Source organism: Lampetra planeri, chromosome 19 (genome assembly GCF_965212315.1).
Source record: "Lampetra planeri chromosome 19, kcLamPlan1.2.h2, whole genome shotgun sequence".
Lineage (NCBI taxonomy): Eukaryota > Metazoa > Chordata > Hyperoartia > Petromyzontiformes > Petromyzontidae > Lampetra > Lampetra planeri.
This window is the reverse complement of record NC_136125.1, coordinates 13,225,320-13,252,790: the sequence shown is the minus strand read 5'-3', so window position 1 is coordinate 13,252,790 and position 27,471 is coordinate 13,225,320. Positions and strand designations below refer to the sequence as shown.

General features: G+C 46.6%; 1 protein-coding gene across 1 annotated transcript in view; it reads left to right on the top strand.

The window, feature by feature from the left end:
• Positions 1-27,325, top strand: part of LOC144724158 (cilia- and flagella-associated protein 337-like) — a 50,082-nt gene extending 22,757 nt beyond the window's left edge. Inside the window, exons 7-30 of the mRNA XM_078603078.1 lie at positions 1,415-1,506; positions 4,758-4,850; positions 5,862-5,907; positions 7,237-7,283; positions 7,737-7,854; positions 9,006-9,075; positions 9,235-9,469; positions 10,016-10,121; positions 11,327-11,481; positions 11,964-12,066; positions 12,283-12,389; positions 13,084-13,163; positions 14,706-14,760; positions 16,278-16,323; positions 17,162-17,221; positions 18,764-18,926; positions 19,279-19,374; positions 20,361-20,419; positions 21,170-21,311; positions 22,254-22,293; positions 22,600-22,688; positions 23,719-23,960; positions 25,522-25,592; positions 26,068-27,325. Coding sequence (XP_078459204.1) covers positions 1,415-1,506; positions 4,758-4,850; positions 5,862-5,907; positions 7,237-7,283; positions 7,737-7,854; positions 9,006-9,075; positions 9,235-9,469; positions 10,016-10,121; positions 11,327-11,481; positions 11,964-12,066; positions 12,283-12,389; positions 13,084-13,163; positions 14,706-14,760; positions 16,278-16,323; positions 17,162-17,221; positions 18,764-18,926; positions 19,279-19,374; positions 20,361-20,419; positions 21,170-21,311; positions 22,254-22,293; positions 22,600-22,688; positions 23,719-23,960; positions 25,522-25,592; positions 26,068-26,227 — 2,475 coding nt within the window. The 3' untranslated portion in view covers positions 26,228-27,325. The remainder of the gene's footprint in view (positions 1-1,414; positions 1,507-4,757; positions 4,851-5,861; positions 5,908-7,236; positions 7,284-7,736; positions 7,855-9,005; positions 9,076-9,234; positions 9,470-10,015; positions 10,122-11,326; positions 11,482-11,963; positions 12,067-12,282; positions 12,390-13,083; positions 13,164-14,705; positions 14,761-16,277; positions 16,324-17,161; positions 17,222-18,763; positions 18,927-19,278; positions 19,375-20,360; positions 20,420-21,169; positions 21,312-22,253; positions 22,294-22,599; positions 22,689-23,718; positions 23,961-25,521; positions 25,593-26,067) is intronic.
• Positions 27,326-27,471: the final 146 nt, after the last annotated feature.

The following is a 27,471-nucleotide window of genomic DNA, read 5'->3' as shown; positions in this document are numbered from 1 at the left end:
CGCCCTGGAGGTGGGGGGGGGCTGCGTGTGAGAGACTCGCCTCGTTTGCTTCAGAATCAGAATCTTTACTTCGTACTGGAGGATTCCGATGAGCTATGAAGCTCCTTGTCACAGATGTCCAGTCGGGCCCACGGGTCAGAGGGTTACAACAACAAACAAACCAACAACCGATAGGAGTGCAAATTATGAGAAAGGTAAGCAAGGCACTATGAATAAATAAAACAAAATAAAGCATGTCAGTACAAATAGCAGTTGCCACTTCCAAGGAGAGGTTTAAAGCAACCAGCAGCGACGCATTAAGGGGCCATCCATTGAGTACGCCGCACGCACGCAGAGGAAACGGGGGGGGGGGGGTGAAGCCTCGATAATAATTTGTCTACATTCGCCGTCAAATGAGTTAGATAGTCCGGCGGTGGACTATCTGTTTGCTTCAACACGTTAATATTATTGATCCTTGATCTTTTCTGCGTGGATTAAATATCGGCCGTTCTATAGGATTCGGGGGTGGGGGGGTGTAAGAAGTCCGCGTGTGTACAGTGAGGGGATAGGGGTAACGTTTTGACAGATGTTTGCTACCTACTCAATGGATGGCCCCTCACCACGAGCAAGGATGGCAATTTGGTGGGCAAACGAATGCTGCATGACAATCGTCGTTTTCGTTCTACGTTTTTGTATCTGTCCAAATCAAGTGCCTCCCCACCGTGATGCCACCATCATCACCTTTGGTCATGGTGATGGAGACAATCCGGCTTCCGTGTGGGTGGCACAATGCGTCACGATGTCACCGTGCCTGCAGAGAGAGACCATTTAGAAATTGCATCAGGATGGTAAACGAATACTCGACTGAAAGCTTTCGTGACTGCAGGAACACTCGTTGCAAGATTGATTGAGGTAAAAAAGTGAACTACAAACATAATTCACAAGAGGGCAAAGGTCTTTTTCTTGGAAATGGATGTCAACATCGTGACGCGTCACATGCACGGCGTCAACTTCGGCACATTAGTTGGTAATGATGCTGCTGCTGCTGCGTTGGTGCGCAAGCACAAATAGCGACAACAAAGACTCAACACGTTCCTCAATAACACTGCGTCAAATCACACAGAGTCTCTACCTCTCCAGCCTGTGTGCTGTGAAGAAGAGCCATTGCCTGAAACGTCACCTATTGTTCACTTTTTATTTTGACAACTGTTGAAAATGTGTATCCATGCACGCACTTCGCATGCAAGTGTTCTTCCCAAACCTTAAAATCCGCTTCCCATCCCCCTTTGCCTGGCTCTGCATTCAGCAAGCAACGCCACTCCCATTAGCCCTGTAGACGATGCTTGCTTCGCATTGGCTTTGTGCCACTATCACCTGAACTCCTGCCAGTGGCTGCAGTGCCGTGTTGACATTCCTTGTCTCATTTGTCAACCAGGAGGAACACAAACCGAGCAACCGAAGCAAACAGAAATGGGCCTCGGACTTCGCGTTGATGCCCCAGTACAACAAGTTCATTATCGCCACTGGGTGCGTCTCCTCCACACGCTTGTCGCCGCAGTCTCGTCGCGCAAAAAAACACGACATCGCAAACGGTCTCGGAGAGCTTCGACTTGGCTCATTACAATGTCGCCTTGCTGTGGTTGGACTTGGTATACAATGAAGGGGACATTATTTGCATTCGTAGGGCGCTTGCTTACGCTCCTCAGCAACTCAAAGCGTCTTGCATCTCTCATCTCAGCCCAACCATCCCACTGCCCGCTGCTGCAGCCGAGCCAAGGGGGTCCCCGAGTGCAGCTCCCCCCACGCGGCACTTCGTGTTGCCGGCCTGCACGCGGCCATTAGTCTGCGGGCAGGAGGCGACGTTGCCACGTGCTCTGTCTAGAGATGATGGTAATGAGAAGTCTATGCTTTTAGCATCTCACCATCTTATCTTATTTTATATAGATTTGTATAGTGCTTTATTGCAATGTGCTTTACAATATTTGTCAAATTATATGATAGTGGTTACAATAAAGAGTGGGGTTATTAACACTGGTGGTGTAGCTATGGTGACTGTAAGGAGGGACAGGTGGGGGTGGTTAAGGAGGGATTGGGGTAGTGATAAGGGTTGGGGTAGTGATAGGGGTTAGCGGTAGTGATAGGGGTTGGGGTAGTGATAGGGGTAGTGGTAGTGATATGGGTTGGGGTAGTGATAGGGGTTGGGGTAGGGATAGTGATAGGGGTAGTGATAGGGGTTGGGGTAGTAATAGGATTTGGGGTAGTGAGAGGGGTTTAGGTAGACCTCATGTATATTTTCTACCTTGTTAGAGAAAGATACTGCATCTTTGAACGTATTAAATACACTCAATTAACCAGTGGGTTGTAGCACACAGCAACACTTTTCCTCACACGTGATTTTCGTTGTTGCCCTGGCTATTGTGAGCCTCACTTTACAGCACTCTTCCTGCCGTTTATTTCAAATTGGCCGCTATGATGGCTGTAATCAGCAATAACTGAGGCTGTTAAAAATGTTTTACGGAAAAAAATGTTGTCTATGAACATTTTAATGTTACGTTCTAAAGTAGGAACTATGCACTTATTTATATTGAGCATTATCTTAAAAATGTGCACTCATGCTTAATTCAGTCGTGATATTTCGAATACAGGCCGCATTATTCACAAATATGCAACAAAGAGACATATTGACTTAAAGCTTTCGTGACTGCAGGAATTCATGTTCTTTGGGTCTTTCAGTAAAGCCACGTAGATAGAAAGAATAATAAAAATGATAACAACATCACGACGTTTCGATCGCAAAACAAGCAATCGTCATCAGCAGCTCTCCCGCCATTTTTTTCACCTGATGACGATTGCTTGTGTTGCGATCGAAACGTCGCGATGTTGTTATGTTTTTTTCTATCTACGTGGCTTTACTGAAAGACCCAAAGAATATAAAAGAGAGATATATTTTGGTCCCATCTGTGCTGTGTGCCTTGTGAACACTGCATCTGTATCAATAGACAAACTGTGCCATTATGTAGCAATAATAGACTCGAACGCCACGCGTCACACACGAACCTGCCGCTTGGATGGACAAACCGTTGTTTCAACTGCCGTGCCGAGAGATCGAGTTCAACTGGTGACCTGTGGAATGCAAGTCCCGAGTGCTAACCGTCAGACCACGTCAGCGCGATGATAGTCTCTAATCACGAGACACAAATGATGACCTCCAGAAGTGCCCACATTTCAAATGGCATCGTTCTTCCCACTGCTGCGCATGTGACGGATTCACGGCTGGAAGTGTGCAAATGAAATGACCTTGTCCACCTTATTAATGGATTTCGCGCACGGTGACGAGAAACTGGAGGTGACATTTCACGGCATTAACGGAAGTGATGCTTGGTGAAATTGCTTTATTTAGTTACTTAAGCCATTTTAATCGAGTGAGCCCTTCGAGGCAAGAATAAACAAATGTTCAAGGTAGACTGAACCTTCACAAAGCAGTGGCTTCTCTGCACAACAATTACCCCATCAATTTTCTCTAATTTCTATCGCAACAAATTCATATCAATTAACATAATCGCACATTAGTTAGCCACACTATAATTATGCAGATAAGTCAAGTAAACAATAACGGATAAATATTAATGCCCATAATTGTTATGCAGCTAATAATTATCTAATATTTTCTGTCCCAGGATGTACAACAATGATGAAAATGTTATTTATAACACAATTTTTTTTGGGTTAGATATTGTAAATATATAAATGTGTCGTTAAAACTCGCCACCACCCGACACAGCCAACTAGTAAGGGTTGTCACGTAATCAGAACGTGGCCAATTCGTCACTAGTACAGCACTAGTGTATAGTGTAGTGTATAGTTGTGTGTTGTATAGTGTAGTGTATAGTGTAGTGTATAGTGTAGTAAACTTGTACAGCACACTGGTGTGTTGGAGAGCCAAGCCACAACATTTACAATCTGAGTACGACGTTTCTCCAATAATTACAACTAGCTTCATCAGGTGACAGCCAGATTTGTGGATGAAGTCGACCTGTTTCGTTCCTTATATAGAGGCGTAGATGTGGTGACCACGCAGCTGCGCTCTCGCACAATGTGGGGAGGGTTAATGAATCAACGTACATTACGCATGCGCATTGTGTGTATTAAAATAGCTGTACCAACGGTAATCCCTATTGAATTATGGTGGCCTGTATAGACATGCATTTAAACAATGTTTTATTTGATAATTCGCTTCCACGCAGCACTAAGTCGGTAGATATCCGAACGGTTAAAATATTTTTTATTTCTTTCAATTTTGATAGATTCTCCGATTAGTCTTGGCCAGTAGTAGCTAGTTTTGCACAGAACTTCAACATTATCAAAATCAATTGAGTGTCCTTGTTGGTACGTGGTGTAATGGTCATCGCTGGACTTGCAATCCAGAGGTGCATCAGGGCACCTGAAAGGGGATGAACCGTGCTGCACAGCGGCTTGAGCAGGGAGACACGTCCACATCATCGCTCTGGCGACTCAAGGGTCAGTTTGCAGAGATAAACACTTTCAATCAACACAGCGACACGTGTTGACAAAAAGCACTCAGCCTCTGTGCATTTTTGTATAAACCATCAGCAGTTACCGAATAACGGCATTGCGGTCCTCTTGTCGGTAGATTAAATTGGAGTAATCGTGACTGACAAATGAGCAAATGTGACCGACGTACTGACAGGCAAACCGAGGGAGACTCAATCGGTGATTTGAATGGGTTTAACGCGCAGTGTCCTCCTCTAACCACGCAGGGACCGTGAGATTCAGCTGTACGAGGTGTCCACCTTCGAGCCCTACTGCCAGATCAATGCTTTGGAGACGGTCCCCCTACGCATCAACTACAGGTACGTTGGGCTCACAGCGACCGCATTTCTCCACCAGGTGAGGGGTGGAACGATGCATCCTCAGTTCATTGGTTAATATCATTTCCTGAGGTCACGATACAATACATGCTTTATCAGTTGGCGTGTGTAGCATTGTTAATAATTCGATTTGTTCGGGTTGTAATTAGTGGGCCTACGTCACCCCTGCAGACAATTGAGGTGCTACCATTCACCACATTGTAAACAATAAAAAATAATTATTCAATTGAATTGCAGCCCTGAATTGCAATGATTCATCGAATTGCTGGGGTGGTGGATTGTATCACCCTGAGCAGAGGTGTGGACTCGAGTCATGTGACTTGGACTCGAGTCAGACTCGAGTCATGAATTTGATGACTTGCGACTCGACTTGGACTTGCATAACAATGACTTTGTCCCACCTATGAGATGTGGACTCGAGTCATGTGACTTGGACTCGAGTCAGACTCGAGTCATGAATTTGATGACTTGCGACTCGACTTGGACTTGCATAACAATGACTTTGTCCCACCTCTGACCCTGAGAAACGAGAATGCTCACCTCACAAGGTCCAGAGTTGAAACCCACTCAGGGGTTACTCATCCCATCGTTATGGGCCACAGTAATAACCTGTTTAGTTGGTCAGGGTAAAAGTTCAAGCTACAGCTCTGTGATGTCCTTCTCACGCCACTGCAGGCGGAAGGGACTCCAGATTTGTCCGCTAAAGGACACCACAGCCCCTCTAGAGGGTCTTATTGGAAAAGGTGTAATCAAGCCACACTTTGCCCTATCACACACGATCTGGCGACAAACTGTCTGGCGTACCAATTTATATTGCTGTGTGGACAGAGGTGAGGGCCATGTAAGAATGCTGCCCATAATTTCAAGTGGATATGATAGATGATTATGATAGATGGTTATGATAGATGGTTATGATAGATGATATGCAATGCTTTTTAACTGCTATTTAAACTTACACAAATCTAACACTTTAAAATCGTTTCTGTTTCCCAGTCACACGGGAGAAGACGAGTGCATGATTCTCTACGGAGATTCAGAGGTGCTGCTCGACAATCAACTTATAATTCTCAAATCAATTTGTGTTTGCTCTGTGCTTCGCAAGATATTCAAAGCTTTACAGTGACCATATTAAACAATAATTCGAAAGCAATTAATGAGCTGCAATGGTGAGATTCAGGATGTTTTTTTTAATCAACATTCAAATTGATACTGGTACACAGTGGAGCTTTGGTGCAGTGACTTACAAACATTCCTGCGAACCCGGCGACCTCAGTTGAATTGCCAGCCACGACCATTGTCGGTGGCGAGGGGCATCTGAACCACCGACCCCTTCCCCGACCCGCACTCACTAACGCGGCGAGGTGAGGTCAAACATCGCCCGACGACCGATATGGTGTGGGTGGCAATCATCCAGCAGTAGAGTGATAAAGGCCTGTTAGTCTTGATTGACACAGGAAGCTATCCTTCATCGGGTCTTCACATTGTCACACATGCACATGTCGGCTGGAAGCCGGTGAAGCCGAGTGGGGTCCTTCTGCCTATGCATGCTCAAGAGGCCCTCTACCTACATGTGGATCACACCTCTCATGTTCTAGTAATGCCCTTCAAGTAAATGTTCCGGGTGCTTAAGGGGCTTGAACTGTTGACCCTGTAGAAACGTGCTCGGTGGTGGGTATGTTACCCACTCTGCCATGAGAGCGACATGTACACGTGCGGCCCTTATCAAGCCACTGCTAAATCAAGGGCTTCCCCATGCCATGCAGGTTGTGGGAGTCACGTGACCAGATTTTACGTTGGTCACCGCAGGTTGGTTAAGGCAGGGAACATAGATGTGGGAGCATATGAGCACAGTGTAACAGTGAATTTTGTTGTAATGCCCTCCATGTAGCCCACAGCCTGTAACACCTGTTATGCATGGTGGTCACTACCCATGCTCACTCCTGTGTATCTTCTGATATCTGATGATATTAAAGCCTACACCAAAGTCGGATAAACAGAAAAACATGTGGGGAGATACGAGGAGAGCTGAGATATCTTAATATTTAAGCAATTTATTATTCTTCCGATGATCAGTTTGATGACGCAACTGTTCAGAACACGAAAATTCTTGGAATTAAAAGTCTCACCTCTGTTCCAACGTGTGCCACTGGACGGGAGGGCATGGCTTGTAGGGGGTTTCCTGCCTTCAGGAGGCAAGATGTGGGGGTGACCACATTCTAAAGGGGGCATCAAGTTATTGCCCCACAAAAAGTAGTCAAATACAGTTTTTCGTCGACTAACCGACTTATTCAACGAATTTCCCCAGTTCTATGTATGAGTTTGTCATGTAACATATCTCTAAGACCGAACAGCATTTGTGTTGTTTCAGGGCTGTGTGAATATCTTGTTAATCTCATCAGTGGGGGAGACACTAAGGTGAGTAAATACAGCACCAATATTTATTTCAATGCTACTTTTTGCATACCGTGTACCGGCTCGGTGGCTAGAGAATAAGAACTGTGGCCAATTATTATAGAATCAGGAATGTGTCTATTCCTTCGTTTGAGTCACGGGCTATAAAACCAGACACACGTGCCACGTTTCAACCTAAAAATACATAATCCCACACCATATCCCTACCTTCTTGTTGATTGGTTGCATGGTTGGTTAGATGCATGTTTGGAGTGGGCCTTACCTGGTAACATCGAAAATAGTTTTAAAAGTTTAATATGTCCATAGATGGTTGGGTGGTTGGTTAGATGGATGTTTGGATAGATGGGTAGTTCGTTGGTTGGTTCCCGGTGAAGAGCAACAGACGGTCAATGTGTGATGTTTGGATCTTGGGTGAAGGAGAGTGCAAGTCCCTTGACACTCGCTGTACTACGACAGGCTTTGGAAGAAGAATCCTCCAGTGGATGGAGTGCCCAGTATCACCCTGGAGAATGCCCTCCACCACTCCAACCTCACCTACATCCACTGGAAAGTGCACGACGACTGGGTGACAGAGGTGCACGACCGCCATCCCCTTCTGCACCATCGTCATCACCGTCAGTCATTCCCCTTCCACTTTGCAATGAAGGCCTCTCAGTTACTGCCAAATCTCATAATTGCTATCCATCGCCAAGTTCCTTCTGCTGCTAAATGAAAACCACCCCATGTACTTGCCATCCCTCACGGTCCCGTGATGCTATAATCAATCTCCATCCTGCACGTGAGCTTAGATTATTGCTCCATCTCCGCAATGCACATGCTCTTTGGCGTGTTCCTTCCGTCGGCTGCCACTCTGTCGTTAGTGGCTGCTGGTCCATCGTTATCTCGAAACACGTCCTTCCCATGGCCACTGGCTTGTCTTAACAGTCACTGTGGTATTCTTTGGGTCTTTCGGTAAAAGTCGTAGTTTTTTGTTATTTTCTTTGAACCTATCTACGTGACTTTACCAAAAGACCCAAAGAGTATTAATTCTTGCAGTCACGAAAGCTTTAAGTCAAGAGTCGCTTTGGTGTCTCTAATTTGTGGTGGTACTGTGATCCATGTGGTCCTCTTTCTGTCTCTCTTATTGGAATTTCCAGCATGCATCTCTCCATTATTCTTTGGATACTTTTTAGCTTTTGCTCCATATGCTTTGTCAATGTCGATGTTTCTGATCCTCATGCGTGGCAGATAATACGTGGTTATTGAAACTTTTCTTCTCGTGGTCTATTGCTATGGAATCATACACCGCTTACCGGTGTATTTTTAAGTAGGACAACAGTTTGGCATGGTCTCGCTTTAACTCGTTTGACGCTTGTTGCAGAGGTTCACGGTTCCAATTCCTCGGCCGCCCTGATTATGACGCAGGTGGAATACTACTACTACGCACTCTGTGCTTCATGGTCGATGTTAAAGATACGCCGATGTAATTCGCACAAGTTGACCAGCGTGTCGCCTTGAGGGTCCAAACTTGCCAAATGTGAAAGTGGGACTATACACAGCAATCATTTCCCCCTATGGGCAGAATAATGTGCCAGGTCACTTTTGCAAATTAGGCTATCCTTGTCTCTTGAGTTCTCACCTGGTTAAACAAAATTAACGTGAGTTTGTTTGGCACGTGTGATGCAGCTTCACGTGTATTTATGTGTGCGCGTGTGTGTGCGTACGTATACGTGCGTGTCATCGCAGCTTAAGTATTACGAGTCCATCCGGGCAGTGATATCCTCCTCAAACCACGAAGGCACTGCACTTGTCATTGGTGAGTTTAACTGCTCGTATTATCGATATTAACGTAACACATTTTCTCATTTTAATTCCAAGTAATCGTAAATTGCTGCATGCTGAGCGATGGCGACGCCGATGCGTGTCACAACGCGCCGTGCGCCGCATGTTGGGCGCGTGTCGTCGCGTGACGAAGGGTGCACGACGGGCGCCACCAACCTGGAGGAGGAGCTCGTCAGGGACACGGCGGGGAACCTCCGCGCCAGGCGGCCGTGCGGCCTGGGGGCGGCACGACGCAGAGCGGCCACCGACCAGACGGTGTTCCGCGTGCACAAGGGCGTCAAGACGTTCTGCTTCAGCAAGGAGAGGAGCCTGGTGGTGACGGGCGGCATGGACCGCACCGTGCGCCTCTGGAACCCTTACGTGCCCGGGTAACCGCGCCTCGTCGCCACGGCGGCACTGAGCATCGTAGAGGAGAGGGGGGTGGTGCACATTCGACAATGTTTCCCAGTGGTTTGACGGCTCGTGTGTAGGTCTTAGTGTTGGGATTCATGTTAACGTCACGAGTGATAACGGTAGAGTTGAACTCAAACTTCATTCACACTGTACGTAGCCAACCGCGCTCATCGGAGGTGTGGGGGAAGGACAACAAACTAAACATAAAAAGCAGTTCTAAAGAAATGAGTTTTAAATCTCGATTTTAAAGTGTGTCGTTCCCGTGGCTTCCTCATATCGGAAGGAAGAGCGTTTCAGATGGCCGCAGAAGCACATCTGAAAGTGCACGATGCAGTGACCGTCTTTGTCCAGTGGCTCACTAAAAGCGACTGCTGCGAGGATGACCGGAGTTTTCTCCTTGGCGAGAGGGTTGTCGGGGTCGTGTGGCTGGTAGATTGATAAATGCTGAGCGCCGATTGGATGGTTAAATGCCTCGTGGATGAAGTGAATGTAACCGAGGCGTGTGAATGTGCACATCCCAGGAGGCCCACGGGTGTACTGAGGGGCCACACGTCGCCCATCTGCTACCTGTCCATCTGTGAGGAGACGTCCCGCATCTTCTCGGTCGGCTCGGACAGAAACATCAAAGTGAGTTGGTGCCGTCCTGCGGTGGAGCAAAACGAGCACCACCGGCGAGAGTAGAGCTTCACTATCGATAATCTTCAATGGTGGAGTCCACTCACATGTGCTGACATTTGACATCAATTGTTTTTGTGACTGCAATTACACAAGTTCACCCTAGCTAAGACTCATGTTAGTTTTAGCTTGAGTTAAGCACCTGTTTAGGTTTCTGATATAAAGTTATTTTTCCTGAGAAACTCAGCACTGGATCAATTTTATCTACAGCCATAAGTTTTGCGTTCAACGTACAGGATGATCAATTTATAGATACCCCACTATAATAATATGGAGGAATTTTACAAACAATGGGACTTATGGTCCAAGTCCATACACGTCTCCCACCAATCTCAATCCGTCATTCCCTCGTTATTTGCGACAAGGGATACGTTCTGGAGATGCTCATGAATATCATATTTCGCTGATAATGATATTGGCCTTCGGAAACCTATCTTTTAATGAATTACCTTAAATGAATACGTAAATAAGCTATTAAATACGTGGACATTTTCATAACAACGCAATTTTTTATTATAATAAACATAAAGTAAATAAAAATAAATCTTAAAGGATTAAATAACAGTCTATAAATTAACTTACCATACATTATGGTGATGCTGTGCATTAGTAGGAAGCAGTGAAGATGATGCTGAAAGACGATGACGACAATGATCGTGGTGATGATGATCGTTGTGATGTCTTTACTGCTCCTTCAGAGAAGTAGAGTTCCAGATGCGCTTCCCGGATAGCAAGTTCGTGAATAACGAGGGAATACCGTACACTTATTACATTCGGGTAGAAGCCGGGTGACCTGGGGGCTGGAAGGGCCCATGGCAGATAAACAATAGAGAGAGCAGAGAAAGAGAGAAACACTGCGGCAGTATTCGGCGGCAAAGCAACAAGGGCCCAGCTCCAACAGTGAATTGGGGGGAGAGCCGGGGCAGCCAGGGCAGCACCAACGAGTTCCAGGGCTTCCTTGGGACGGGCGGGCGGGCGGTAGGGGGGTTTGGGGCCGAGGTCCCCAAGGGCAGCTGGGGCAGCGCCGGCGACATACGGGATCCAAGATAAACGCGGGAGGGGGCAGCGCTGAGGAGCGTGGGTGCGGAGGGGAGGTCAGGCAGGAGTCAACCTTGACTCTCCTCGCCCGCCGTGTTTGGCCGGCGTCTCCCGCTCAGGTGTGGGACGCCCAGGAGCAGACTTGCCTGTGCTCCGTGAGCCCCAAGATGAGCGGCCTGCGAGGGGACGTCTCCGCGTGCCACTACCTGCCCGCCGCCCGGGCCCTGTGCGTCGCCACCGAGGGCGGCGTGGCTCTTCTGTCCGTCCGCGACCGGTGAGCGAACGTGATGCGCGGGTTCCAGTTTGACGTTCATTTTGTGCTACCGGGTGAGAAGTCGAGAGGCCAGGAGTGACCTCAGGGGGCTTTGTCGGCATGGCTAAGGTGGCGCACGTGTGTGCCTTTTTATCTTTGTGCTGCTCCCACACACGCAGTGGGGAGCGGCAGCGCCTCAGTTAGCGTGCTGCGCTACGAACCCGGTGGCACGAGTTCGATTCCCGCTCATGGCCAACACCAGTGACGATTATCTGAATCGGTCCTGGGCATCCTCTAGGTTGACTCAGCCTCAAATGAGTACCTGGTGCAATGTGTAAACATCGCCAACTGGGGAGACAAAAACGGCCGGACGTGATGCTGGCCACCCACCCCCTCGTGTGCTGTGCCAGGCTGTTCAGGCAAGTGCTGTTCGGGAGAACAGCACTTGCCTGAACAGTCTGTTAAGGCTATACGGTGGATCTTTGCCTTTGTGCTGCTGCCAGGCTGCACATGGACGCCGGGGCGGCCACAAGTCACAGGGAGCCGGTGCGCTGCTGTCGGTACAGCGCTGAGTTCCGCCAAGTCGTGAGCTGCTCCGAGGACTCGGTGAGCTCCAGCCTCCACGAGGCATGGGCCAGCACCACATCAAATCACGGGTGCATTGTACATTTGGCATTCATGCCGTTCTTCTTCTTTTGTTGGTGGCTGGGGGGGGGTGATGCTGTTAGTTGGTCGTGGCAATTGAGGGAATGATGGGATTGGTGGAGGATGCGAGGGGGGATGGTGGAGGTGTGCCGTGCGCGTGCCGCGCGCCGTTCGCAGGTGGTGAAGCTGTGGGACTTGGACTCGGGCCTCCCCACGTTCGAGTTCTGCGGGGCGCACGGGGAGTCGGCCATCACCTGCATGGCCTTCGACTCGAGCGGCAGGAGGTGGGACTCCCTCCCCCCATCGCACAGCGTCAGCCGCTCCTGCTCCGTCAGCCCCCACGAGAGATGAAAAAGGGATCATCATCAGCCAACCTCCGCTCAGTCTGAGACACCATCGTTGGATGCCAGTCATATGTCCACTCATACCATCCATACTACTTTGCATACCTGACCACCAATCAATTCCACCAATTGTTGATTGGCTCTGAAAATGGGAATTGCTCCAGTGTCATGTGTTAGACGTGCACATCTCACACGTGTGTCTGTGTTGGTATGGGGAAAATATTCTTATTATCAACTGGCAAGTTTCTATGATATTTGAAGGTGTATCCACATCATGTATTTATATAGTTGTTCCTCCACTGCATTTAAAGATGCTTATAGTATTAAAATGCTAAATAAATCCAAGTTATTTATGAAACTAAAAAATTCCTCTTCTGTGCTCCTCCTCAAGAGACATTTTCTCCACTTGTGTGTACAGTTTGATTGTTTTCATGGACACTAATACATTGTTCTGTATTGTGATCATTCATTAGTAAGTCAGGCATTACTTCATGGCTGATTCCTATTCACCAGAGGCCACTGTAGGACATACTGAGCAGTGCTGGTGGGAATTTTGTTGATGTTGCGAACTCAGCTACAGGTCTTCGAGATCAAGTGGGAGCTGTTGTGTTGACCGACTGTGTCGGGCGTGCAGGCTGATTACAGGCGGGCGAGATGGGTGTTTGAAAGTGTGGAACTACAACAACGGGCAGTGTTTGCGAACACTCAGGAAACGTAAGTCCCCATCACGTGCAACTGATCGAATTAAAAAAATCACCATGCGCTTATCTTTCTGATTCTATTCAATTACGTATGGCAATCATATGTTCGGTAGCTAAATACGAATGTGGAGGAGTGCTAGCCACCAGAGGTCTTCAGGAGAGAGTTTGTGTAGTTTTGCTGTTCTCTCCTGATGGAGCACTGACTACATTTGTTGACTATATGGTCCGTAGTTTAGGTTTCATTGCCACATTGACACTTTGGCTGGGTTTTTAAATTCCCATTCACGAAGGAGATGTGCGCATTGGCCTGTTGAGGTCCTAATGCAGTTGATAGTTCCACCAGAGTCTTTAGCAGTGTCACAGCCTGGAGCTGTTAGTGCGATGTTTGAGTCTCGAATGACGAGTTTCTTTACCTCCATTTCAAGAAGATCAACGCCTCCATGGTTTTTGTTGGGGGGGGGGTGTTATAAAGCAAAACACGAGGTATTTTCTAAATGTCGCTTATGTGAAGTAATACAATATATAGAGTTCACAATAGATGGACAAGAATCTGACCACAGAAGAGATTCATGCGAATTTCGATTCAGCAGCCGATATGTCCTTTATTGACCAATATATGACATCAGCATTTGCTTAAACAGGTGAACTCTAGCCCGAGAACTCTGGCCTCGTAAACAAATGCTGCTGGTTGCCAGGCGGTAAAGTGAAGGGCCGTGCGCACAACCTCCGCTGGTGTGTGGACCATGCGGCTTAACGCAACAGCGTCTTCTACAGGAGTGATGCATTATTAATCTATGCATACACACACACATGCACAAACTCGTATGCTATACGTGTACACTTCATAATTATTGGCTGTTAGGAAATAGACACAAAATATAATTGTCTAAGCAAGTGTTAAAATGCGATAGTTAGAAGTGCATTCTCATTGCGACAGAGGGAGTGCTTTCCGCCCGTTCTGAGTAAGCAGAATAATCCGTTACTCCACCAATACCAGCAGTGTTTTTTCCTCTCTCAGAAGACTGTCGTTACTAACACAGCACTTTATCTAACACGTAAAATAAGGTGTTATTACTTCCACCATATTTGTACATATGAGAAAATCAAAAAGTTCAACACAAGGTACATTTTCTCCTCACACAAAGAACAATGTTACAGTGTTCTTTAAATGAGTTGTTTGGGCAATGCGAACATCAGTGGCTAAGAGGGATATCTGACCCCCATCCTGGGCCCCCTCTTCATGGACCCGCGCTGACCAGTGTGGTGAAGTATGGCCAAACAACCATGATAGCATGAGGCATTCATCCAGCAGCGGATTGACAAAGGGCTAAAATCTATGTTATGGATCGACTCCCATGACCTGGTACAACATCCCTTAATTGTTACGTGGAGATTTGAAAGTGTATCGCTTCGGAATTCACTTGTGCACAGAAGCATGGAAGCATGCATTGGACATGTGCAAAGCTTTAACAATTTTACGTCTGCATTAACTGAGAATGTGTGGTTTGCTCAGTGGATGATAAGGCCTTCTTACCAGTTCACATTTCTTTTGCAGAAAGGAATGCTGAAGAGATCTGTGACTGTACGTACGTCGTGGTCAATAAAAACAAGTGAGTTCCCCCCATAACAAACATTTAGAAAAAGGCAAGTCAGTCAAAGCGTCTGTCAGAATCCGTGCTTGGTCAACTTGACGGAACCAACTTGCCATTCAACACCATGCCGAGGGAAAACATGGACAACGAAGCATGATGGGAATTACACCGAGAGTCAGAAAGAGGGCCACATGGATCAGAGGACAAATGCAAATTCTGAATTAGAATATTGATATTTTTTGACTTAAAACTTTCGTGACTGCAGGAATTCATATTCTTTGGTTCTTTCGATAAAGTCACGTAGATAGAAAAATAATAATAATAAAATAAAGTGAAAAATAAAAGTTATACAAAAAAAAACATGAATGGAGACTGTAGCCAGGTTCGTAACCTCGGTGAGCGTACTGGCAGTTTATAATGTAGACTTATTCTGTATTCTTTCAGTAATAAAAAATAAAGAAAAAATAACAATTTATAATTTTATTTTATATTACCGAAAGAACCAATAATAAGTCTACATTATAGACTACGAGTACACTCACCGAGGTTAAGAACCAGGCTACAGTCTACATTAATGTTTAAAAAAAAAAATTATTCACTTTATTTTATTATTATTTTTCTTTTTCTATCAACGTGACTTTACCGAAAGAACCAAATATGATATGTATTTATACTGGAGAACTCCAATGAGCTGTAAAGCTCTTTTTCACAGATGTCCAGTCGGGGAAGGTCAAAACGTGACAACAACAAGCAATACAAAAACACGATTGGAGTGCCAAAGTAGAGAAAATGTAACAAATCACATAAATATACAGATACAAGTTGTTTTTATACTACCAGGTAAGGCCCACTGAGCTATTCACTTCTTTTTCAGAAGCGCCCTGGCCACAAGTGATAGCTCAACGAAGTGGCTCATCAAATTTATAACAACAAAATAATCTAAATAGTCTCAATGCATGTTTCTAAGTGTGGAGGGGAAAACATTCGGCACCCTAGTGACTGTTAAGATAAGCAATTGGGCATGGGCAAGGGACCTGTCGATAGAAGAGATGACGGCTGGCAGTTGCGAGTATTGACAGAGTGGGCAGCCGCTAAGGGAGGGGACGCGCTAAAGAGGATCTCCAGCGTGGAGATGGAGCGAAGAGAGCAGCTCATGACTGCTGAGACAAGTAAGTGAGCTTCGGCAGCAAGTATTGTGAGAAGGGATGATAGCAGATCGGGATACCTGACAACAGAATGCAGCCAAAGGAGGATTTCCACTTGGGAGATGGAACAATGAAACCAGCTTGATGTGCAGGAGTGGGGTAGAATGTGACATCGCAGGACCATGAGATATGGCAGAAAACATGAGGAGGGCTTCATCCAGCAGTGGATTGAACACAGCTGTTGCTGCTTTTATTTGATTTCTTGTTCTTATTGCACCGGTGTAAATTAGGGTAATTTAAAAATGACAAGGTGCTTGTTTGAATACGAGTGCCTTGAACGTGCCTTGGAGCCACGCTGAATGCGCGTTGCTTATGTCTGTTTTCATGTAGATATATTATTTCAGTCGGATGGGACAAGAGAATAAATATTTTCTTGGTAAGTGTGTCTCACATTTACATGCTATATAGATTTCATCGTCTGCTTTATGCGACTTGGTAAATTAGAGTTTTTTGCAGTATAATCTTTCAATCAGTTATGTATCTACACACACATACAATACTGTTTAGTCTTTAAACCTATTGGACTCTCAGGCGTAAGGTTAGGCAACAAGATCTGCTTAAATACACAAACTCTGGACTGGTTTCATCCCTTCTGGGCCTCATCAGCATTCAGGCGTGCTACACAAATATTGCTGGTTACCCAGAGATAATGGGTAAGTGCCCTCCCTCTACACCGCATTTCCTCCTTCGAGATATGAAACATAACCTTTGGTTGAATATATTGTCATGTGGCTACACATGATTAAAGATAGAGAGAGTAATGTTGTATTTACTAAATTATTATCACTACTCGACATTTGCCTGCAAATTCCATCCCTAGTCCCGCCCACTTACCCTTGGGTTGTACCCACCACAAACGTCGACAACCTTTGTGTGCAGTAGCTCTCTCGCTACATTTCCTCCTGCCTCAGCAGTCCGCCTGCTGCATTGTTTCACCTGAAGACGATAGCTTGTGTTGCTATCGAAACGTCGTGATCTATTCGTTATTTTTCTACCTACGTGACTTTACCGAAAGAACCAGGGAATGCATTTCTGCAGTCACTAAAGCTTCAATGGACAGCCCTTTGTCAATCCACTGCTGGATGAGAGCGTCCCCTAGCCATGTCGGTGAAGTGGGTGTCCCCCCATGGTTTGCACACCGTGCCGTGAACCCAGAAACCCAAGTTCGATTCGGAGTGATGCTGTGGATAAAATGTACTCATTTTCTCTTTCAGGATTCCCAAGAGGACCAACAGCTGATTCAGTTCCCACAACCGCACTGGGCGGATGATTTGGTACCCGACACAGTGGCACCAATTAAATCTGAGATGAACATCTTACGCCCCCTGGGGGTTTCTTCCATCAGAGCACCTATGCTAAATGTAGCATCCCGGTCCAAACTCTGCTACTGCTGATCAATAACATCTGTTTCTGGGCCATATCCTCTGTATATGATTAAAGGTCATCAATACCTGTTAGACCCACTTCATGGCAGACTTTTATTCTCAGTGGGCTCTTACCTAGTCATAAATAAACGTGATTTATCTATTTAGCAATAGCTGATTTGAAAGGAATTGGTCCAATTATACGAAGACCTACAAACCTTGACACACATGACCTACTTTCGGTTTCAGGATGCCTAAACAAATTTCTAAAATATTTTAAGGTTTTTAGGTTATAAAACCAGAGTTGAAATTGTATTCCTTGAATTTGGACCATTTCAAATCTAGGCGCACACATCGCGTCTCATAAATTGTAACTGCAAAAAGGAAAGGGACGCCATTGTTCCTGTGGAAGAGCTATCCCCAACCGGAGGAATGTGGAACTTTAATGTGTCGTTAAACCCGCCACCACCCGACACAGACAACTAGTAAGGGTTGTCACGTAAACAGAACGTGGCCAATTCGTCACTGGCACAGCACTAACCGGTGTGTTGGAGAGCCAAGCCACAACATTTACAATCTGAGCACGACGTTTCGCCAGTAATTACAATGAGCTTCATCAGGCGACAGCCAGATTTATGGAGAAGTCCACCTGTTTCGTTCCCTATATAGAGGCATTGATGTGGTGACCACGCATCTGTACTCTTGAGTCAACGTACATTATGCATGCGCATTATGCGAGCCCATTGATCTTGTCCTTCCTGTCAATTGGTGTATATTAAAATAGCCGTACCGATGGTAATCCCTATTGAAGTATGGTGGCCTGTATAGGCATGCATTTAAACAATGTTTTATTTGATGATTCGCTTCCACGCAGCACAATCGGTAGCTATCCCAACAGTCGTGAAGGCCTACATGTTAAACCAAGACGAGACTGTTTGAGCACAGAGATGCACTTTGACCTCTTATCCTCAGTACAACCGAGGTGTGCCAGGGCAGTGCCGGGCCAACCTGGCATGGCTCAGGAGGCGCAGGGTTGTTTTCCACTCCACCAGCTGAGCCGTGCCACTGCCGTCACACGCGATGAATATGTCAAGACGCATGTAGATGTGGCAGTGACGCTGTGTCCGGACGGTGTGATGACGGACTTAACACGATGGATGTTTCATTAGCCCCACCAGTGTTCCTACTTGGTCCTGAGCCAGATTCAGATATCTTCTCAGGCCAGCATATCACGGTTTAATTCTGGCAAATAGCCAGTGTAAAACCAACCCTACCTAGGGTTTCCACCTCTAGTGAAAGTCAGGAGAGGCGGCAACCGCAACCCATATCGCGAGGACCCCTTGCTCGCTCGGCTCGCATGTGGCAGTGGAGAAATTGTTCTCCGACATGTCACACCAGTGTAGGCCTGCCTCCTCTAGCACAAGTGTCATAATTGATCGTCGCCATCCGCAGAGAAAGGGCCACCGGGAGGATGTGCTGTGCGTGGCCCAGTGCCCGCCCAGCCTCCTCGCCACGTCCAGCTACGACGGGGAGGTGATCGTGTGGAACCTGGTGTCTGGTCACGTGAGCTGTCGCCTGCCTCCACCGCCGGCTCAGCACTCCGCCGACCCTGCAGGTGCCCTCCGTGCGCGGGCGGTGCGATTGCACCGGCGTTCTCACTGGAATTTCCATTGGCCATTGATTTTAATTTATCCTTTAAGTCAGGGCACATGACACAACCACCACACTACAAACCTACTTACTCTACTGCCACCTCGTGGCCACCTCACGAGCACAGCAGGTTTGTGAATTTCACAAACCCACGCGATTCACTCACCCTTACCTTCAAACCTCTGGATTAAAGGTGTTAACCACCAGGCCTAGAGTAATACGTTGATGTTCTGCTTCATGGATGCTGTGGGTTCCTCTGGTCTTTTGCCTGCTTATCTTTCTGACACCTGACCACTGACCCCTATGTAACCCCACAGAGGATGACGATCTCAGTGTCTCCAAGGTCATCTTCCTGAAGAGCCGTGTCGCCCACAAGGACAGGGCTGCTCTGCTCGTTGCGAGCGGGCCACACGGCGAGCAGCACACAGCACACAGTTTTTCCATTTTCATTTCGTTTTAAATTTTTGTAACAAAACTGAATTCCATAATTAATCCTTTATTGTGCAAACCCCACCATGTTATGAGATGATACATCGAAATGGATCTCTATAAGAAAACGGCCCACAGACGTGGATATCGCAGAATTACATGTGAAATCCCTTAATGTGACCTCTTGTCTACGGCAGCATCATCCCTGAACTAAATACTTTAAAATGAGTAATAGTAATAATGAGTGATAGTAACGATGTATAACAATATCGATGGGACCATTTTGCCAGGATCCAACACAACCGCTCGACCTGAGCAATCAGTGTGTTGATGTTTGCATTGTCTTCGTTCTGCTCTCTGGCCTACCAGTGGTGAGGTGAGGCCCTAAAGAAGGCTGCCTCTGGTGCAGGCCAATCCATTTCAAAGCCAATGCGTGTATATTTACAGAGCATGTTTGTTTACATGTTTTGCCACAAGTAAGTGTGGCTAATGCACACTTGATGCCTTGCAAAAGGGATCGATTTGGTGTTTGAACATCTTAACACCTGTTTTATTGCCAGAAAGGGTAAAAGCTGTCCTTATTTTTCATTATAATGTTTCACAATTTGGCAGCTGTGGCATGTGGCATCGGGGCTCACAACTCCAGACCATGAGTCACATGTAATCTCAGCCCAATGTTCAGTCATGCCATTCGGTGTTATTGACGGATGTGTTGAGTTGTTGCTTCATACCTCTGATGAGCATGGTTGGCTACGTACGTTGTGAAAGAAGTCCAGCATACATACAGTACACTTGTGCACCACTGCCAACGCAGTATCACACAACTCTTTTATGAATTTAGGAATGTGGAAATCTTCACCACTGGATCAGTGCTGCCAGTGGAGATGAGTTCTTCACTCTGCATAACTGAGCTCGGAGAAATGTTGTCTTTTGTTTAATTTAATGGGACAGTGCAATTGTCTCTTTGCAGGGTTCATTCATTTCTGGAACGTTTATCACGGAGGACGGCTGTTCGCCAGGTTTCCTACCGTATGTGTAACGATGACAATCCTCTTTTTAAAACACTCGCATCGTGCCGAATGCTTCATTGTGTAATTTCAAACAGTGCGTGCACACATCTTTTCAATAAATGGATATAGCAGAGTAATGGGCACGTTCCGAGCCCCAGCGACCCACGTTCAAGTTACGACCATGAAACAAACCAGTGACATGTCGTGGACCCACTCCTGCAGCTGGGTGTAGTCTCTTCCTTAAATAGGCACTTGGTGTATTGTGTAAACATCAGCACTGGGGAGAGAAAGGTGGTGGGACACTGTGCTGGCTGGAATTAATTAAGCTTTGAATTATTTTGTACTGAATTGTAACTTGATTAGCCGACCTTATGATTATCATTGGAGTGTCCTCCATGTGACCAGAATGATCACGTGAGGTGCCTGCAAGTTGCAGGGTGGGTCCCGTTCATTGCTGAATCGTGGAACACGCAAGGGACTCGGCGTTCATTTTATATCTTTGAAAGACACTACTCACCGTAGGGAACCTACGACACGACCGCAATCTGTGATGGCTGGCGCCAAACTGTGCCACACTGCGCCACGCGTCCTTCCACTCGGCTTTGTCAACCTCGGTACCGATAAAGTTGTTTTATAATAGTTTCTGTTCCGATTACATTCCGGTGACATACATGTACGTACAAATACGTCATCGGAATGGGAAAGGCTTAACAGCACTTGCCCTTATGGTCTGCGAGGCTGAAGGGGGACCTTTGTCTGTGCGCACCAGGGCCGGCAGGGCAGGCCCGTGTGCTGCCTGGCCTCGGCTCTCGGAGACAGCGTGCTGCTGGCCGCGGATCAGACGGGCCACGTGTACGCGTGGGACGTGAGCTCGCACGCCATGCACGGCCCCGAGGAAGAGCCTCCCCAGTGTAGGTGGCACCCCCCCCCCCCTCCACATCGGACCCATCGTTTGGATGGAGTGCTCTTTCCAATAAAACATCTGGTAACCTCGCGACGTTTATTTGTCAAGCTTAACTCTGCCGATGGCACCCAGAATGTTGAAACTGGCCCAGTTTGCTTGCTTTAAAAAAATGCTGCTGGATAACTTGTGTGTGGAAATCCAAGAGGCTGATCGCTAAAAGGTTATTTGCCCATCCCACTGCTGGCATTAGGGCCTCCATTAGAGGGGGCTCTGGAGAGCTTCTCCAGAGGGCATTGTCCTACTCATCCAAGCTGACCAGATGCTTTACCCAAATACACCCAACATGCCAATCGACTAAATGTGAAGTACACAATTATAGTGCTGAGTGGACAGATTTGTTGCCCATTGTTTCACCTGCCACACTGGAAAATGAACCGGCAGCAAATTCAGTGAGCTGTTCCACCATATGGCAGCCTAAGGACTAAAACGCATTCGTATGTGGAGACACATAGGGGAGATCTGCCCACGTGCCAGACTGGGAGAAATCTGTGAAGGCCATGACGACCTATTTTTTAACTCTCGTTTATTGCTTGTTTTGTCTGAACTGGGCCAGATTATAATTTACCTAGCACATGTTTGTTAATCTCTCTTTGCCCGTGCGTCATATTATTGATTTCCGAGTATTGCTTTTATGCAATTTGCATTATTGTCCATGCAGCAGCACTTGCTAAAACGATTGTGGTGTTGTAACAATTCTGCATTGTTTCTGTGAGAGTGCTGTGTAACAACAGTCAAGTGATAATCTCGCCCATGATGACCAAATGTGCATCATAAGTGACTCATACGCTTCCCATTAAGGCTTCCCCATACAGCTTTTGGAGTTGAGGCTACAACTCGTGATTGGATGTTATGACCGTTTTGAGCAGATCTTCTACTTCTTTGTCCCCAGTGGTGAGTTTATGGAGAGCCCATGTCGGCGCAATCACAAGGTGAGTTGTGCACGCCTGCTGTGATCGATGGCAAACGAACAAATTCATGTACACCATGCCACGTGTTTTGGTTGTGTCTTGCCTGATGGTTGATAACTTGTGGAACAACTGTATTTGTGTGGCACTTCAGAATACGAGGTTGGAGATCACTTGGGTAGGTAATGAACGCGGCGTGTGATCCGCCACCCCCATCTCAGAAAAGGGTAAAGGCGTGGGAACGAAAGTGGGCGCAGTGCAGGATCGTGTAAGGAAACTGAATCTTTGCGAGACGAAAAGTTGAGTGCGGTTTGTCACGTTCTCTCTCAGCATGGAAGCCATCGAGGAGCACAAGCTGCTGCTCACAGCTGCGTTGGACTGCTCAGTGAGGCTGTGGAGTGTGGACGGAGCCTTTGTTGGTAAGCGATTCTGAAAGGGCTCTGAAGTGTCTCTGGAGTGGCAATGCAGCTCTCCGAGCACCTCATCATTAAGCTGTTTCATCTTGAGGGAATCTTATCCATTACATTTGATTTGAGTGCATTCTTATGTTAAACTCAGTTCTATACATTTTTATATCGGCACGCACGCCCAGGTATTTTCATAAAATGTTTTCGTATAAACAAGTGAATTGAATAATTTAGTTTGGACACTCATTTGTGTAATATCCATGCACGTCATATGTCCTGGAAGCCTGCATTGGGTTGTTGGCCACTTCTATAAACGAGTGATGGCCACTGCAGTGTTGACTCACTTTAACCTCTACTCTTACAAAGTGGTTCAAATGCCGCGTCTATGGGGCCGTCCATAAATGACGTCACACACCTACATTTGTGACGATGTGTGACGAGGGGGGGGGGGGTGAGAAATGTGACGTCACATCAAAATGCGCAACTTTAAATAAATATAGACAACACGTTCTACTTAATTAATAAATGTTTTCTCCTACAACATCAGAGTGCAGCGCCACATTAAATACGCACAATGACAATAGTTTAAAGCGATTTGAAGCATGTTTTATTTTTTAGGGGGGGGGCAGAGCTTTGTGACGTCATATTTGAGGGGGGGTCTGACTTTTTGTGACGCCGTGTGACGAAGGGGGAAGGGTCAAAAATCGCGTGACGTCATTTATGGACGGCCCCCATCAGTTGTGCAACTGGACTCCTTCTGTACAATGTGGAGGTTCTGCTGCTGCTGTGCTCTCGCAGCACCACGGATATCCCGTGAAAAATAGCCGGGAAAATGTCCATCATCCGTGTAATAAATAAAATAAACTTTAAAGGCGCAGCCCTGCAATGTCTTGCTCGCACCATTGCTGGTGTCAGGGCCTCCACTCGACAGAGCGTCGTCGTCCCCTTGAGAGGGGGGCTCTGACCACACGACCACGCGTCTCCCCCCCCCACCCCGCCCTGAATGATGCACGGGACTATGTTTTATTCCGCATTCGCAAAGGCACCTTCGGGCAGGACACCCTGTGGGACATCCACAACCGTGCCACGTGGAGCCACCCCATGGGGCCGCTCGAGATCCTGGTGGACCCCCTCGACCCACTCGCGTCCGACCGCTACGAGCCCAGCGGCCCGGGGACTCGCGGGCCGGAGCGGACCAATCGGAGAGAGCGCTCGGTCGAGCGGCCGGCCAATCGCAACGGCCCAGAGGAGGGGGAGGCGGAGCGCCGAGACCACGTGGTGCAGGTGACGCGCGTGCGACGGCTTTGTTCCCGCGCGATGTCCGACGTTTTGCTCCACGTGTTTGGGAGCTCCTTCAGCAACTAATCGCATCGACTGAGTCGATGACCACCTTAACTGGAGCCAGAGCGCACCTTGTGTGAATGCAATATTGAGGTGAATGGAGTTAACACATCTGTGTGGATGTGGAAAGGAAACAAATTGGAAAATGACAAACGAGATGATAAAAATGTAACAATAATAATCCATTCCTTTAACTTTGAATCATGACGGTTCATCCAGTTGCAGTGAGGAGTGAATTGTTACATGTCAAGTTACGTGCGAAAAGATGACAAGCTGTTTCACACTACAGCCTTGGATTGGTTAAGTTCGATTTTAAATCTTAAAATACGTCAGCTGTAACCTTACCAATGCGGTAAGGCAGTTAATCTCACACACATGGGTGGTCTCATCGACTGATAACATTGGGTTATTTTTCAGGGCAGTTTGGTCTCCTCCCACATGCGCAAAACATTAAATGACCAAACATCCCATTCAGGACCTGCCTGAGAACCTCTAGACTGCTTTTTTTTTAAATTAACAAATAACTCTGTTATTTGTGATTATTGAACTCTGCAAGGCTATATGGAACTATAGCATTCTGGTGGATTCGATTTCATAACGATTCTGTCGTACACGCCTTCTGTCAATGCCCCCAGTTAATTTACACTCAATTCGAGGTCACTCCTCTGCTGCTGCTGCCCTTGTTTGGAATTCTCACTTCATCGCCGTCCATGCTGTCAACCCCCAGTGCCTGTTGAAGTCAACTCAAGACTTCTTCTGCTGCGCTGAGACAGATTCTTCTTTACGAAATGCCTTCAACCACACCTTGCCTTAAACAAGAACTGTATTCTTTAGATTATAAAACGCACTTTTTCCCCTCTGCATTTGAAAGCAAAAGTTGGAGGTGCGTTTAATAATCAAGTCTGCGGCTATTAATGCCAACATGGCCACTTTCACCATTGCAGTGTTCCCTGGATTATAAGACGCAATTCTTTCAACATCCACTCTATATTTCTCCACTTTCTATTTTAAATCCTTCTTTCCTGCTCTTCTGGGATGTCATAATTGGCGTAAAATTTGAATTTAGTTGATTAACGAAAGTATTTCACTTCGTACACCCCTGGAGATGGCGCATCCCATTTGTAAGGGTGCCAAGGGTGTTGGCACATCGCAAAACATTAGTTGAATTGGCCAGGAGTCAAAATTCGGCCTCCCGCAACGCAGGCGGGAATTCTACCACTGAACCACCAGTTCCTGGTGCGTCTTATAATTATCTGTTGAAGAGGTGCTGCATGCAGCTCATTTTACAGCGATCCCTACGATGCGTGCGGCTCACTTGTGTCCAGCACCTTGGGACACGGTCTCATTCAATTAGATGCAATTAAACACAAATTGTATTGCGTTATCGCACCCGCTCTTAGCCGACGATATTGGAACGTGTTCCTTCAGCGAGCGATCGGGGCTGCTGGGCAGAGCGTGGTCCACTTACCGTACTTCGTTTCCCGCGTGGTTTCTCATCGAACAGAGCGAACCGACCAGAACTGGCAACGCCACAGAGACCAACGAGCTGGCACCGGAGAAGTTTTGGAGCAAGAGGTGATGTGGGAGTGGTATAAACTATAAACTAAACTATTTTATTTTACCAGGTAAGGCCCACTGAGCTATATAGCTCTTTTGTCAGAAGTGATCTGGCTACAAATGATAAATCAGCAAAGTGCCTTATCACGCCAAATACGTCCCATGCACGTTGTTTCTAAATGTGGAGGGAAAAACTGGAGGACTCGAAGAAAATTCCACGAGACCACGGGGAGAACATGCAAACTCCAAATATGCAGGCATCCGAGTCGGGATTGAACCCACGACCTCCTGTTTACCAGGCGAGGTAGTTAACATCTCACCACCGTGGCACCCCTAATATTGTGATAATATATGGATCTACGCTTCCACAACCATGATGAATACCCAAGCAATCAATCAATCATCCGCCACTTTCTCCACGTTGCGATGCAAGTGCGCGCGTTTCGAGGCGGTGCGCGTTGAGCAAAACGGCCTCTCGTGTTGTTGAATGCAGATTGTGGCACACCAGAGCGAGCAGGCAGGGCAAGGCGGAGGAGGGTGCCAGGGGGCCAGGCCCGTTTGGAAGCCTCGCCTGTCACCAGCTGGACCACACCGCTGCTCCTCCGCCGCAAGGGAAACACATCCCCTCCGTCAGCACTCGCCAAAAGCGTTGACTTCTCTCACTAGGAGCCAAGCCTTGCCAGCGTGGCGTTCATTTCGTCTTCCCACCCTCTAAATTGTGCATAGGTTGGTTCGTTTTCTTTTAACAAAGTCATACTTTGCTTACTCAAACTTCGTTAGGGGGGCTGCATCAAATGCTATTCCGATATTAGGAAGCCACTGGAGCTATGCACTTTTAAATTTGGATTGAAAACGAATTTATTTACAACTGCTTTCTGTGTTTAGTTGTATTTCCGATTAGTACGGTTGGCTGCGTATGGTGCGAAAGAAGTTTAACATTCATACAATTGAGGTTTCTGTTCTTGAACCTATTATTTTCTGTCAATCGTCGATATGTGATAATCATTCAATGAACATTTACAAGCGATATTCCATACAAGTGTGGCGAAGAATGTTGTTGAAAATTACAATTTTTATATTTTTGTGCAGTAATTGGTGACCGTGCTTGTGACTTGAGACGCAGGATGAATCGAACGCGATTGCTCCTATTTGAACTCAACAGCTGCGGGTGCGCTACTCTGTACAGGGTGATGTCAGCCACCAGGACGCCTTGGAAATGCGATAACAATCAAGTAGACCATGTGCCGAGCAGGAAGTAAACACAAGTTCAGTGTTATAGTCCCTAAATAACAATACCGTTCCATGTTCATAACTGGAACGTTGCTGAATAGTAACAGTTTCATGTTCCGTATCGTTTATTTTTTGTCTTAAAACTGTCCTGGGGTCCTCATATTACAGGTGAGACATACTTTCACGAATTTCCTCAAATGCACACCAGCATGCTGCTTGTTCTGTATGTTTGAAGCCATAATGGGATTGATTTGGGTTATAATCAACGTTACAGATGCGTACAATCAAATAGTATCGAAACTGCGGGAGCATACACGTCTTTAAAAGCCAAATCATAACAGGCAATTCATAAAATGGTACGGGGAAAACAATATCTATCCAACCTTGCGTGTTTTGACATTTTTGTTTGTTTAATATTTAATAATGCAGTATTATATAGCATGGAATGGAATACTGTTGTTGCTATCGTGTCTTAAATTGTGTGCAATTTCCACATGAGAAGAATAAATGAATGATTTGCAGTCTTGTGTCAATCCAGTCATGGGGACCGACTCTACTTCACCACACTGACCAGTTTAACACGGAGCCTTTCGCGACCATTATCATCCATGAGAGGTTTTTGGGTTAGATCGTGTGAATGTGTCGTTAAAACCCGCCACTACCCAAG